Source organism: Balaenoptera borealis (genome assembly GCF_965194805.1).
Source record: "Balaenoptera borealis genome assembly, chromosome: 5".
In the NCBI taxonomy this organism is placed as follows: Eukaryota; Metazoa; Chordata; class Mammalia; order Artiodactyla; family Balaenopteridae; genus Balaenoptera; species Balaenoptera borealis.
Genome location: NC_138862.1, coordinates 88067684 through 88081626, shown reverse-complemented (window position 1 = coordinate 88081626; position 13943 = coordinate 88067684). Strand labels below are relative to the sequence as shown.

The window sequence follows — 13943 nt, the reverse complement described above, 5'->3', positions numbered from 1 at the left end:
TCTTCAGCAACACTAGGAAGACAAAAAAACAAAACAAATCAAAACAATACACACACATACACAAACACAAAAAAATGCAGTATAGCCTTTAACATTCTTAGGAAAATAATTTTCAGCCTGGAACAGAACTGTCAAATATGAAGATATAATACAGACATTTTTAGAAACATAAAGGCTCAGAAAAATTTATTTCCCATTCATTACTCCATCACTTTTTTATTTTTATTTTTTTGATGTGGACCATTTTTAAAGCCTTTATTGAACTTGTTACAGTATTGTTTCTGTTTTTTTTTTTTAAATTTTATTTATTTATTTATTTATTTTATTTAGGGCTGTGTTGGGTCTTCGTTTCTGTGTGAGGGCTTTCTCTAGTTGTGGCAAGTGGGGGCCACTCCTCATCGCAGTGCGCGGGCCTCTCACCGTCGTGGCCTCTCTTGTTGTGGAACACAGGCTCCAGACGCGCAGGCTCAGTAATTGTGGCTCACGGGCCCAGCTGCTCCGCGGCATGTGGGATCTTCCCAGACCAGGGCTCGAACCCGTGTTCCCTGCATTGGCAGGCAGACTCTCAACCACCGCACCACCAGGGTAGCCCATTGTTTCTGTTTTATGTTTTGGTTTTTTGGCTGCAAGGCATGTGGGATCTTAGCTCCCCGACCAGGGATCAAACCTGCACCCCCTGCATTGGAAGGTGAAGTCTTAACCAGTGGACCTCCAGGGAAGTCCCTCCCTCACTTTAAAGAGAGAGATGTGTTGTAATATAAACTTATATTTATCCTTTCTTCCTTCAAGTAAGGTGAAGATGTACTCCAACAAACAAGATTAAAAAAAAAAAAGAAAACATGTATATTTAGAAATAGTAGCCTAAGCCATAGAGTAATGAAGAGAAGTTCAAAATTAACAGCTGTGCAGCAAAGCCAGAGGGCAACCAGTTGAGACTGGAGCAAGAAGATAGAGGGATCTGGAAGGCGGGGTGGGGGTGGGGGGCGGTGAGGATCCCACACAATAGACAGAGTGATCAAGAGTTGGAGGGGAAAATGAGGATATGATAAAAATACATTATGTATGAAAAAGAAAGGAGAAAAGAAAAGCAATGAAAAACTATAGGGAATACAAAAATCTACAAAATGAAGTCATGATCCAAATGTAAAATATCTAGTCCAAATTAGAACAGGAAATCAGTGGGTTTCATGAAGATAAGTGAAATGGACTGTAAACAATAAACAGAAAGATTAAGAAACTAGTAGATTTTTTTAAGGCATAAGATTCTTCTCTGTATATTTTTTTAAAGTGTGAGAAACTCAAAGAAAAACAAAAAGCTATTTCAAAGTTATAATCCACATGTGAAGCAAACTAAAATGGACATGATTTTGAGTAACTGGTGACTTAAAAGAAAGGGCTACCCATCTGAACACCTCTTTTAAGTAGCATGGAATCATGACATTGGAAACAAAGAGAAAGAAACAGCTTTGCAGTGAATATTTCCCTACTGTTAATAATGCAAAAGCTGAATATCAATTTTCAACAGTCAGAATCAACCTGCACATATGAAGCATGGGACACTTAATTTGATTATAGAATAAACAAAAATGTGATAAACCTTGATAGTGTCAAAATAAAACTACAGCCAACCCAAGATGGGAGGTAGAAAGAAGAATGGAGAAGAAAGAAAAGGTAGGGGATGGATAAGGAAGGGAGAACCGGTGATTACTGCTTTTCATTACAAGTACTTTGTTCTATAGGCATTATTTTGCGAAAAATATCTTTTAATGTTTTAAGGAGAAAGCTGTTACCAGTGCAAATGCTACAAAGAGGTCAAGTGAGAAAGAGCTAGATTTGGCCTGTTAAATCACAGATGATCTTGAAAAGACCATTTCTCTAGAATATTGGAATGGAAACCAGAGTCCGGTGGGCTGGGAAATGAATGGGAAATGAAGACCTGAAGAGGACAAGTATACCCAGCAGAACTCTAAGGACAGGAGAGAAGAAAAGAAAGGTCGCTAACAAGAAGAATTAAAAAGAAAGGGAAGGTTGTTGTTGCTATTTTTATTTACATGGGGAAAAAACCTGAGCATGTTTTTAATTTGACTAAGGTAAAGAAGAGATGACAGGTGATGAAATCCAGAGTACAGAATGAGGAATCAGCCTTGTACAGAAGAAGGGATATCTATTCTTCTGAAATACAAAGAAATGAGGTAGGGATGGATTCAGTTTGGGAGGCAGAAAGGTGGTGAGATCCAGCTAACAGGATCATGAAGAGCTTCTATCCACGAATGAAGTGTATTTTGACCATTCTCAGTACACTGCAAGTTCCTATGAAAAACAATCAGATGGGAAATTTTTGAAAACATAAAAATTAGCTGAAATTAGAGATTATGCTATCCAAAGCTGGGTGATCAATGTGAAAATGTATGTGCCAAAATCAGTACTTTAAATTTGGGGATAACATCAGTTGCATTCTCTTTATTATGAATTAAGATCACTACCTTCAGTATTACAATTCTAGAGCTACTTTTTCCCCGTGTTCTATCTCTCTTTCTTTCTTTTTTTTTTAATTTTTTTATTTTTTGGCTGCATTGGGTCTTCGTTGCTGTGCGCGGGCTTTCTCTAGTTGTGGCGAGCAGGGGCTACTCTTCATTGAGGTGCGCAGGCTTCTCATTGCAGTGGCTTGTCTTTGTTGCAGAACACAGGCTCTAGGCACGCGGGCTTCAGTAGTTGTGGCACACGGGCTCAGCAGTTGTGACTTGTGGGCTCTAGAGCACAGGCTCAGTAGTTGTGGCACACGGGCTTAGTTGCTCCACAGCAATGTGGGATCTTCCAGGACCAGGGCTCGAACCCGTGTCCCCTGCATTGGCAGGCAGATTCCTAACTACTGCACCACCAGGGAAGTCCCTGTCTCTCTTTCAAATTAACCTGATTACTATGATAGGTTATTATTTGGCTACTAAATATTACAAATAGAAATCTATGTTTATGACAGATTTTAAAAATTTACCTTGAGTAACTAGTTCTTTTTCAAAAGAGTACAGGAATTAACAGAAAAAAAAAATGGTTGACTTTATTTTAAAATGTAGATGCTTTAGCAAAATTTATCCATGCTTTTTGCTTTCTAAATTTCTGTTAATGACCTTCCATCCTAAAGTGGTTCTTCCTCTGGGCATTTATGCTGCTGAAACAGTGTTATGTTACTCCATGCCAGGCTTACCCTAAGTAATCTGAAGCCTGCAGACAAATTTTAATAAAATGAAGACATGTTTTTCCTCCAAAGATTTTACTTTAAATTATAACTAAAGCCATAATTTTGAGACCACAAAAATATGTACCCTCATTAAAAATAAAACAACAGCTAAGGGTATCTTGAAGCAAGCTGACTGGGTTAAAAAGTCCTGGGAATAAAACTAAATCTGTGATGACCACTGATACTCATGGGTCATTGCTAAGGCAGCCCCAACTTAAGAACACAAGGATGGCAGGGAAAGATCGCAGTGAGCTTAAAGGGAAGTATTTATTGAGTGGTTTCCATTGTGTGTCCTGGATTACTGGAACATGATATGGTCAGACTCTAGTGTAACACCACTCAAACCAGACTAGAGGTTGTTTACAATACCCTGGGCAATTTGAAACTCTGAGATTTCAACAATGGCATCAACTAACTAAAACATTTTGAGTAATGTAATCAACTGTGATTTATTACCTCACATGAATGTGTTTCTAGCTTATAAATAAGCTACCACTGACCCCTTTTATCTCACACATAATTGAAATAATGAATTTGTAGTCTTGGTATCATTCTGTATTAAAAATTACAAAGCAAGTTTTTAGAGTCGAAATAAAACTTTACTCCCACCATCTCATCAGCCATTAGCTTTATTAGTCTACAATCATTGCCATTCTGCCTATTTCTGGTTCGCAATAAGACTTACTCATTAGTCTTACTCTTGTCTTTAGCAGCCTTTTAAAATCACAGCCTATTCATGTACCCTTGGTGTAGTCTTTGATGCATCTTTCAGGCCAACATTTCTATGCTTTCCTTCTATGTTGGTTCACCCACCTCTAGGTTGTGTTCATGTTCTGATTGTTTATTATTCTGATTTACTCTTTGATCCACACTCTCTCATCCTGACATTTCTATCTCGTTGAAATCCAGATTTCACATCTAAATTAGCTTTGGTCTATGCTATCCTAATGAAATTGCTCTGTACTTGTATACATCAACTACTTTGCTTTGTTTCTCTGCAGAAAACTTCTTCTTCTTTAAGACTTACCAGTGACATTGGTTTCATTAAAATCTTTGCTTCTAAGCTCTTAGGAAGCGGCTTTTATTACACCCAAACTTTTCATTTTCCATTAGGTTCCACTCTCTTGATACCTGCTTGCTTCTTCTCTACTCTAACCCTCCTTAGTTTCTGGCTGCTTAAATTGTTTCTATGACAGTCTGTCCTTTTCCTCCAACTTTTCCACTTAAAAATTCTGATTATTGAGAAATTTATCTAAAACTTACTTCCATTTTCTTCTATTTTCTAATTTATATATTCGCTGTATCACTGAGGGAGCTGAAATTAAGTATATATTACTCGTCAGCTAAAAAGTTCAGAGCGCACACACACACACAAATGTAGAAGAAAAGAAAAAACCTAAATAAATGTTGATTCTCTTTCTTATCTAGTTTAAGCCTTAGAATCCAATGACCCTGCTCAAACTGAATTCTCTCTATGCATAACCAGAAGCATCCATCACTGTCTATAAAGTCACAAAGTGATATTAGGAGAAAAAGAGGCAGGAGGTGTATGCACACATATTAGAATTACACATTGCCCGAGAGTTTTCCCTCCTAAAAGTAAACAACTCTTCTGTAAAGAGTAATTATATGTTTGTATGACACACAAGTGGGTTTGCTCCCAAGTTAATGGTTTACTAGGGGCTTTACACAGCTAAAAATCAAAACTTTAGAACACAGGCTTGATTTTTCATAGTGAGTCGTAGGCCATAAAACCGAATATTCCACAGGAACAAATGAAGACAAAAACTAGCACTGTGTCTTGGATTTGAGATAGATCATCCATCCTGACAGACTCCAACTGAATGGCAAAACAGGCAAAGGAAGACCCTGTATAAAACCATCGTCGAGGGGAGTGGTACACAGAGAGAATAAGAGTAGGGGTTGGGGAAAAGGAAAAAAATGTAAACTAAAACCAGAAGAGGCCTTTATGAACCAATAATGACACGTGCCAAGATTTGGGTGATAATCAACTCAACTTTTTGCACCAGAGGGCAAAACAAACCCAAATAATGGGAACTCCAGAGAAGTAACATATCATGTTTTCCCCTAAATCCCAGAGAAAACAATTCACCACCAAAATGTTTCTGATGTACAATCACAAAGTGACACAATTATCAGTCTTCAAGATCAAAACAAAACAAAAAAGACTTACACCCAGAGTAAATAAAAACTTTAAGTTGGAGAAAGTTATAGAGGCACAATAGAAGAAACATCTTTGTAACAGTCATCTTTCTACCATACTGTCTTATTATTTTAGATATTCATGCAGAGAATAGATAGTCAAATCAATGATGACCCAGAAGATACACTTTCATTCAATAGCTTGGCCTCAATTGCTTCTTTGAGCTCTTTTCTCAAAAAAAGGATATAATTTTATATACAGAAAACAATCTAGAATAAAAAGAAATACTGTACTCTTTCTAGCCAAAATTTAATTTTCCATTTGTTCTTAGGTAATAACATCCTTTAAAATTGTCCTTTCCACTAGTTATTCTACATGGAGGTGGAAGCTTTACATCTTAGAAGTAAGTAACAGCTCATACTAAAGGCTAAAAGGAGTCAGAGTATGATTATTAAAAATGAAGAACAGGGCTCAATACTGCAATGTCATTTTATTCTCACTACAGAAAGATACCTGTGTTTTCCTTAGCAGTGACAGAGGCCAACAGGAAAAGCATAAGATTCATAGACAGAGAATACCCTGAACTGATACAAACTGTATTAGCTAGAAGAGAATATTTATAAAACTATTTCTTCTAAACAATTTTGACACTGGATTGAGTTTGGTACACCATGTTTCAAACAGCTGTTCTCCTTAGGATCACAGGTTCAAACGCGCTTAGACGATTTACATTTAACAACTGGTAAGCAATCAAATGCCACACAGCTAAGTGTAGGAGGTTGAGAGAGACGCCATTCTATGAAAAGTGATGCTTTCTTTTAAAGTAGGAACATTGTGCTTTTAGCCAAACAAATACTTAGCCATCTTATAATTCCAGGCACAACTGGTCATTTCAGAGACAACTCTGAATTGGGCAGAGCCCTGAAATGTTCTCCCACTAAATGCCTGATTTTTCTTTTCTTCCCTTACCTGATAATGAGCCTGGGCTTGCTGTGCTGAGTTCAAGGTGACATTGCAGAGCTTGCAGTACAGGGGCTTACAAAGCTCCTCCAGGGCAGTGTCTTGCTCCCCTCCCTTAGGTAACTCTTCTTCCCCTGCCAGAGGCAAGGAAGCCTCCTGCCCAAAAGGCTTCTGCGGCGGAAGCGGCAAGGTTCCTGTAGACCTGGCAGCCACTGACATAGGAGGAGAGGATGAGGGCCGCTTAGGCAGAGGAAGCCCGGCGTGTTGCAAGAGGATCATTGGGTAGGAAAGACTTGGGCATAATCCAGTGGGTGACGAGAAGTCGGGTCTTCAGATCTGAATCAACAGCAAAAAAATACTTGAAAATGTGTCCTCTGCAATATGACGTGTAAATGACCACACCATCTGCCCCTTCCTCTACTTCTCCAAACCATCTTTAGGACTCCTTTCCTTTTACCTCATCCAGCAGACTGCCCCTGTGTGTTAATCCACACTGACACAGTGCTCTTCCACTGAGAACAGCTTTATAGATCTGGCTTGATTTTGCTTGGCACAGCTCCAAATGCAGTCCCTCTGGCCCAGGAACATTACTAACAGTATTGCATCCGTGGCTAATTAAATCTAAAAATCACATGGCTGAAATGGACATCAAAGGTCACCCAGTCCAGACCCCTTCCCTCAGGCACACTTAAACACTCCTGATGATAATAATGCATAGACCAAAAAAAAAAACACCACCAGCAAAGAACCTTAGCAAATATCTCCTTTCCGTGCAAACTAGTCTTTCTATCCAAATGATATCAAAAAGAATGAAATAAAGAGTGTCACTGCTCAGATTACTGCAAGCACTTCTAGAACTAGCTAAAATATCAAGGAACTCTGGGAAAAAATCTGAGTTACCATGTGACAAAAATAAATAAAAGTGTACCTTCTGATCAACTAGTAATATTTAAATAATTGAGCCAATGACTCCTCAGAGCAGAGGCTGCAAGCAGACAACCTATACGCCACATGCAGTCACAGATGTGCTCTGTTTGGAATATACAGTGTTTTGTTTTGCTTTCATTTTTAAATTGAATTAAAGTCAACATTTAAAAATCAAAAGATTTGTGGCTCCTCTTGATAAAAGGGTGATCTGGCAACACTTGGCCCATGGTCCTACATGGGCAATAATTAGCTAGTTAGCGCTGAGAGGCACTGTCCTGGGGTAGCCAAGCTTGCATTCTCTAGGCCACCTCAGTCCCCACTCAGCCTGCTGCCTATATTCATTACTTGCCTGCTCCCCGTAGGCTTGAGTTTAAGACCCCACCTCATATAGCCTTAGACGGTATTCATGAGTCCACTATAAAATCAGAGTATTTTCTCTCCCTCTAGAGGTAAATTACCTACATGAAATAGTGTATCAAGTAAATGTCCAATGGCGTACTGAATCACACTACCACAAGCCCCAATATAATTCTAGTTCCTCAGTCTTTCGACTACTTGCTTTCCCCTTCTTATTAAATAACTGATAGTCTCTATTCTGTTTCCCTCAGAAAAGACCCAGTATGTTCCAATCCCACTTCAATTTTATCGATACGATTTCTCCGGCCTCCCACCCAGATGGCAACTTCTAACCCTGAGTATCTCAAAATGAACCACAGTATGCACTTTGAGTTCCCACGATTCTAATTAACCCAAATTAAAATCCTTATTTCAAAATCCTCTATTCTTTTCACTCTCAATACTATTAAAACCTCTTTTCTTGGTCAATAGAATATGGCTATTTTAAGCTGCTGAAATTTTCCACCTGCAATAGAAATGTGTACATTTTATGACAATAATAGATTTACTGAAATTAACCAAGAACATTTTGAAAAGTTAAAAGTCTCTCTTACCACATTTAATAAGTACATACACATGGAAATTGCAACCAAGTAACAGCTTTTATACTAAATTCAGGGTCTTGGGGCAGCAAAGGACATCAGTGCAATGGGAAAATAATATAGTAAAGGACAAAGTACATAAATTATTAGTCATAGTACTTAACAATACTTCTCATTAAACATGATATTTAGAAAAACAACAATATTATTTTATTCTCAAGCAGAAGTATGCTGTCCATGTCTCTGAGAATATTTTTTTAAAAAGCAATACAGATTTAGAACATTTAAAAAGTCAGGGTCTCTATAACCATATTATTTCTCTCAATTAAATCAAAGACATTCAGAAAGCAAAGGCAGACATGGATATTTTGAAAAGGGAAACTAAGGAGACAAAGACCACTTTTTTTAAGTTCAACTACCTAATTATAATAATTCATAATATTAAAAAACTACACATACCACCTGTACAGAGACATACTGATACCAAAGTGCCAACGACAAGCTGCCAGTTCAGAAGAGAAATGGTGGAGGAGGGTGTCAAAACATCTGGATAAAGGAAATCAGCAATATAAACAGAAAATCAAATGCTACCAAATGCCTAGACATGTCTGGACTTGTTTTATGAAAGTTTACTCCCACTTGAGGAAATACCATCATGTGTCTCCCCCAGTGTTGTCTACAGGTTTCCATCAAAATAAAGGCCTGATAAAATCCCCTGAATTGAAGAAAAAATTCTCACCAAGTACAGACTTACCCATCATTGCATCTTACCTTTATAATGTTTAAAGAACAGCTAGATAGTCCAAAATTCTTTCTTGTAATATTTAACAATCGAAACAATGTCAACTCCCCCCAAAAGCATCTGTGCATGACAATTACATCAGGTATTTCTATACTTGCAAAAAAAAAAAAAAAAAAAAAAAAACTAGCGTAAAATAAAAATCTAAAAGAAATACTAAAACGAAGCCTTCAGTGAAAGCAGGAATGGTGGAATATAAAGAGACTCAAAGCACTTGCGACTCAGATCTGCTCAACCACCGCATTAGATTAAAAGAAACTAACTTGATAGCTGATGTAAATAAAATATTCCTCGGATCATAAAAGCCATTCAATTTGATGCTTGAAGTGGCATAAATGAAGGATTTATGGTGGTTAATATCCCGGTTGGGAAGGGGTTGAGGGGACAATAAAGAAAATCAAAGCCTCAGTGTACCCTATTTAAAGAAAACGAATGATCATATAGCATAGTTTTCATGATCGGACTGGGGCCTACTCTTCACTTACTGTATTAAAGACAACCACTTTCTCATTTGGAGAAATCTTCTTAGGAAAGGGAACACAATAAAGGAACAGGTTACTGGCACCTCAGCGAACTAGAGATGTCTGTAATTGGGAATTCTGGAAACGAGGGAAAGACGGTGAGCATTATTCAAAGGTCATCAGAACGCAGGGAGAAGGAATGAGAGAGAGGAAAATAGAAAAATAATCAGTTGAGGTAAGGTATATCACATAAGGAAGACCCAAAAGAACGGAAGAATCTGGGGGGAGAAGAGGCCTTGGTGGATTGGCGAATGTTTTCTAGGCTCAGCTATGACGGTTCCTAATCCTAGGGAACCTTTCACGTTATTTTAATCAAAGCTACATATACTTCAGCATCGCCCACATATACCTTACATTCTTAAAATGTGCATGCATACACACGAGCGCGCACGCACATACATACACATACACACGCACCTCAATCCCGTAAGGATGCCATCACGAAAGATGGAATCCCCGGTCTCCCACGGGGCGGGGGCAAGCGCGAGGGCCAAGGCAGCTGCACGCCTAAAATGATCCAAACAGTACACGTGAAATGCTTATAAACAAACAGATAAATAAAAGCAGCGCAAGCCTGTCACGTGGAGGGCAGGTGGAACGACCGCACCGGAAAGGAACTCCTTGTCCCGTCGCTCCTGTGCTCTTCCTAAATGCCCCAAGGCTCGCGATCGCCCGCACTTACCGGAACCCCCGGAACGCGCCGGGAGTCTGGGCGCCGCGTCTGCTCGGGACGCCCGCCGCCGTCTGTCCTACGCACCCCGCTCGGCCCGGTTCAACTCCGGCTCCCTCCCCGCAACTTTCTCGCTGGTCCCGCCGAGCCCCCTCCGCAGCTAAAGGCTGACTGTCAAAAGTCAGTCCAACCGGACCCACAGGGAAACAGCTGCAGGAAGTGACTGCGGAACCGGGAGGCGGCGGAGGAGGAGACTGAAGGCGCCGGCCCGGCGTCGCCAGTGCGCATGTGCCTGGTGGAGCAGGCCCCGTGGCGGCGGCAACTACAGCGGCGGCGGAGGCTGCAGCCCCGGGCTGGTGGGGCGCGCGCCCGGCAGGTGCGGGGACTGTGAGCGCAGGGGCGCTGAGCAGGAGCGGCGAACCAAGGCACGAGTCAGAGGGGGGATGCACCACCGCGAGTCCTAAGACCTGTTCATCATATAACCTGGAAAGTTGATCCAGAGCAGAAACCTGGGCAGAGTTTTTGCAACTTTCATCTGCTGTCATTGAGATCCAAACCTTTTTCATTCCAGCCCCACCCTCAGTCCGCTGATTGCCGGCTAAGGCGGCAGAGTGGAGTGGCCAAAATATCCAGGATCTTTTAACCTGCTGCGACAGAACCTTTAAATTGCACCTTTCCCCGGGAAGGAGGAAGACTAGTGCGGCTGCCTACTCAGTGGTCTCCAATCACACAAGAAAACACGGAGGCAGAGGGAGAGAGAGAGAGAGACAGACACAGACAGGCAGACAGACTTGCCCTCTCCCCAGCATCAAAGTGGGCAAGGGATAGACAAGACCTTCTCTTGCGCGCGCGCGCGCGCGCACACACACACGCACGCACACACAGACGCACACACACACACACACCAGCCTCGCCTGCAAAACAGGAAAGGCTAGGAAGAGACTGGCTAAGGCCAAAATGTCACATCCTCTCATAGTCAACCTCCACACTTTCAGGGTTGACATTGAGAGATGAGCTGAGAAAATTCCAGCTCTAAAGTTCTGTTAACTTGTAAATTATCCCATAGGAATATTTCGGGGGGGGGGGGAGGCATGTAAACTATGCATAACATAAATTTACCATTTTCACCATTTTAAGTGTTCAGTTCAGTGCCATTAAGTATATTCACAACGTTGTGTACTTATTTTTTAATCATTAATTAAAATGTCAAGGAGACCTACTTATAGAAAGATGTGCCCTAGTAGTAGGCAAACTACCGCAGGAAATTAAAGCTGTTTCTTTGGTTGAAACACACCATCCAATGCTACCACCAACACACCAAACTGACTGTTTTCTAGAAATGACTTAATAAATACATTGACTGTTTAGCAATCACACCCACAGCTAGTGTACACAGGCCATTTGGGGAGAGTAATCCATCATGCTTAGGTAGAAAACAAATTGTTTTTCTGAACTAATTTTCTGTTTGTATATACATACTTTATATGTCAAGTTTTTAAATGGCCACATTGTTTTTAAGTAATCTGGTTTGATTCTTCCATATGAAACTGTCCAGTTTCCCCAACACCATTTATTGAAGAGGCTGTCTTTTCCGCATTGTATATTCTTGCCTCTTTTGTCATCGATTAATTGACTATATAAGTATGAGTTTATTTCTGGGGTCTCTATCCTGTTCCATTGATCTGTCTGTTTTTTTGCCAGTACCATGCTGCTTTGATTACTGTAGTATTGTAGTATAGTCTGAAGACAGGGAGCATGATACCTGCAGCTCTGTTCTTCTTTCTCAAGATTGTTTTGGCTGCTCAGGGTCTTTGTGTTTCCATACAAATTTAGAATTATTTGTTCTAGTTTGTGAAAATGCCATTGGTATTTTGATAGGGATTGCATTAAATCTGTAGGTTGCCAGGGGTATTATTGTCATTTTAACAATACTGATTCTTCCAATCCATGAACACAATATATCTTTCCATCTGTCTGTGTCATCTTCAATTTCTTTCATCAGTGTCATAGTTTTCTGAGTACAGGTCTTTTACCTCATTAGGTAGGTTTATTCCTAGGCATTTTATCCTTTTTGATATTATGGTAAATGGAATCGTTTCCTTAATTTCTCTTTCTGATAGTTCGTTGTTAGTGTATAAAATTGCAACAGATTCCTGTATAATAATTTTGTATCCTGCAACTTTACCAAATTCATTGATGAGTTCCAATAGTTCTTTGGTGGCATCTTTAGGATTTTCTATGTATAGTATTGTGTCATCTGCAAACAGTGACAGTTTTACTTCTTCCTTTCCAATTTGGATTCCTTTTATTTCCTTTTCTTCTCTGATGGCTGTGGCTAGGGTTTCCAGTACTATGTTGAATAAAAGTGGCAAGAGTGGACATTCTTGTCTTGTTCCTGATCTTAGAGGAAATGCTTTCAGCTTTTCACCATTGACTATGATGTTGGCTATAGGTTTGTCATATATGGCCCTTATTATATTGAGGTATATCCCCTCTGTACCCACTTTGTTGAGAGTTTTTTATCATAAATGGATATTGAATTTTGTCAAATGCTTTTCCTGCATCTGTGGGGTGATCATGTGATTTTTATCCTCCCTTTTGTTAATGTGGTGTATCATGTTGATTGATTTACAAATACTGAACCATCCTTGCATCCCTAGGATAAATCCCACTATATCAAGGTACATGATACTTTTAATATATTGCTGAATTTCGTTTGCTAATATTTTGTTGAGGATTTTTGCATCTACGTTCTGTGATATTGGCCTATAATTTTCTTTTCTTGCAGTGTCCTTGACTGATTTTAGTATCAGCGTGAAGCTGACTTTGTAGAGTAAGTTCAGAAGCATTCCTTCCTCTTCAATTTTTTGGAATAGTCTGAAAAGAACAGAATTTCTTTAAATGTTTGGCAGAATTCATCTGTGAAGCTGTCTAGTCCTGGACTTTTTTTGTTTGGAGTTTTTTAGATTACTAATTTAATTTCATTACTGGAAATTGTCTGTTCATATTTTCTATTTCTTCCTGATTCAGTCTTTGGAAATTGTGCATTTCTAGGAATTTATCCATTCTTTCTACATTGTCCATTTTATTGGCATGTGTTTGTTTGTAGTGATCTTTTATGTAATTCTGTGGTGTTAGTTGTAACCTCTTTCATTTATGATTTTATGTATTTAATTTTTAATTGTTTTCTTGATGAGTCTGGCAAAAGCATTATCAATTTTGTTTATCTTTTCGGGACTTCTCTGGTGGCGCAGTGGTTAAGAATCCGCCTGCCAATGCAGGGGACACGGGTTTGATCCCTGGTTCGAGAAGATCCCACATGCCGCGGAGCAACTAAGCCCGTGTGTCACAACTACTGAGCCTGCGCTCTAGAGCCTGTGAGCCACAACTACTGAGCCCACGTGCCACAACTACTGAAGCCCACATGCCTAGAGCCCATGCTCCACAACAAGAGAAGCCACCACAACAAGAAGTCTGGGCACCGCAACAAAGAGTAGCCCCCACTCGCCGCAACTAGAGAAAGCCCATGCGCAGCAACGAAGACCCAATGCAGCCAAAAATAAATAAATAAATTTTTTTAAAATGTTTTATCTTTTCAAAAATAAGCTCTTAGTTAAATTGATCTTTTCTGTTTTTTAAGTTTCTATTTCATTTACTTCTGTTCTGATCTATATTATTTCTTTCCTTCTACTAACTTTTGGTTTTGTTTGTTCTTCTTTTTCTAGTTCC

At 39.6% G+C, this 13943-nt stretch overlaps 1 protein-coding gene across 6 annotated transcripts in view; it reads right to left on the bottom strand.

The window, feature by feature from the left end:
• ZMAT3 (zinc finger matrin-type 3) overlaps positions 1–10878 on the bottom strand; it is a 32994-nt gene extending 22116 nt beyond the window's left edge. Inside the window, exons 1-4 of one of the 6 annotated variants that reach the window (XM_082394226.1) lie at positions 10227–10242; positions 9962–10051; positions 8684–8770; positions 6369–6695 (exon numbers count right to left, since the gene is read on the bottom strand). In XM_082394226.1, coding sequence (XP_082250352.1) covers positions 6369–6638 — 270 coding nt within the window. In that variant the 5' untranslated portion in view covers positions 6639–6695; positions 8684–8770; positions 9962–10051; positions 10227–10242. The other 5 variants (XM_082394229.1, XM_082394228.1, XM_082394227.1 and 2 more) reach the window with 5 other exon arrangements.
• Between the last annotated feature and the right edge of the window lie 3065 nt (positions 10879–13943).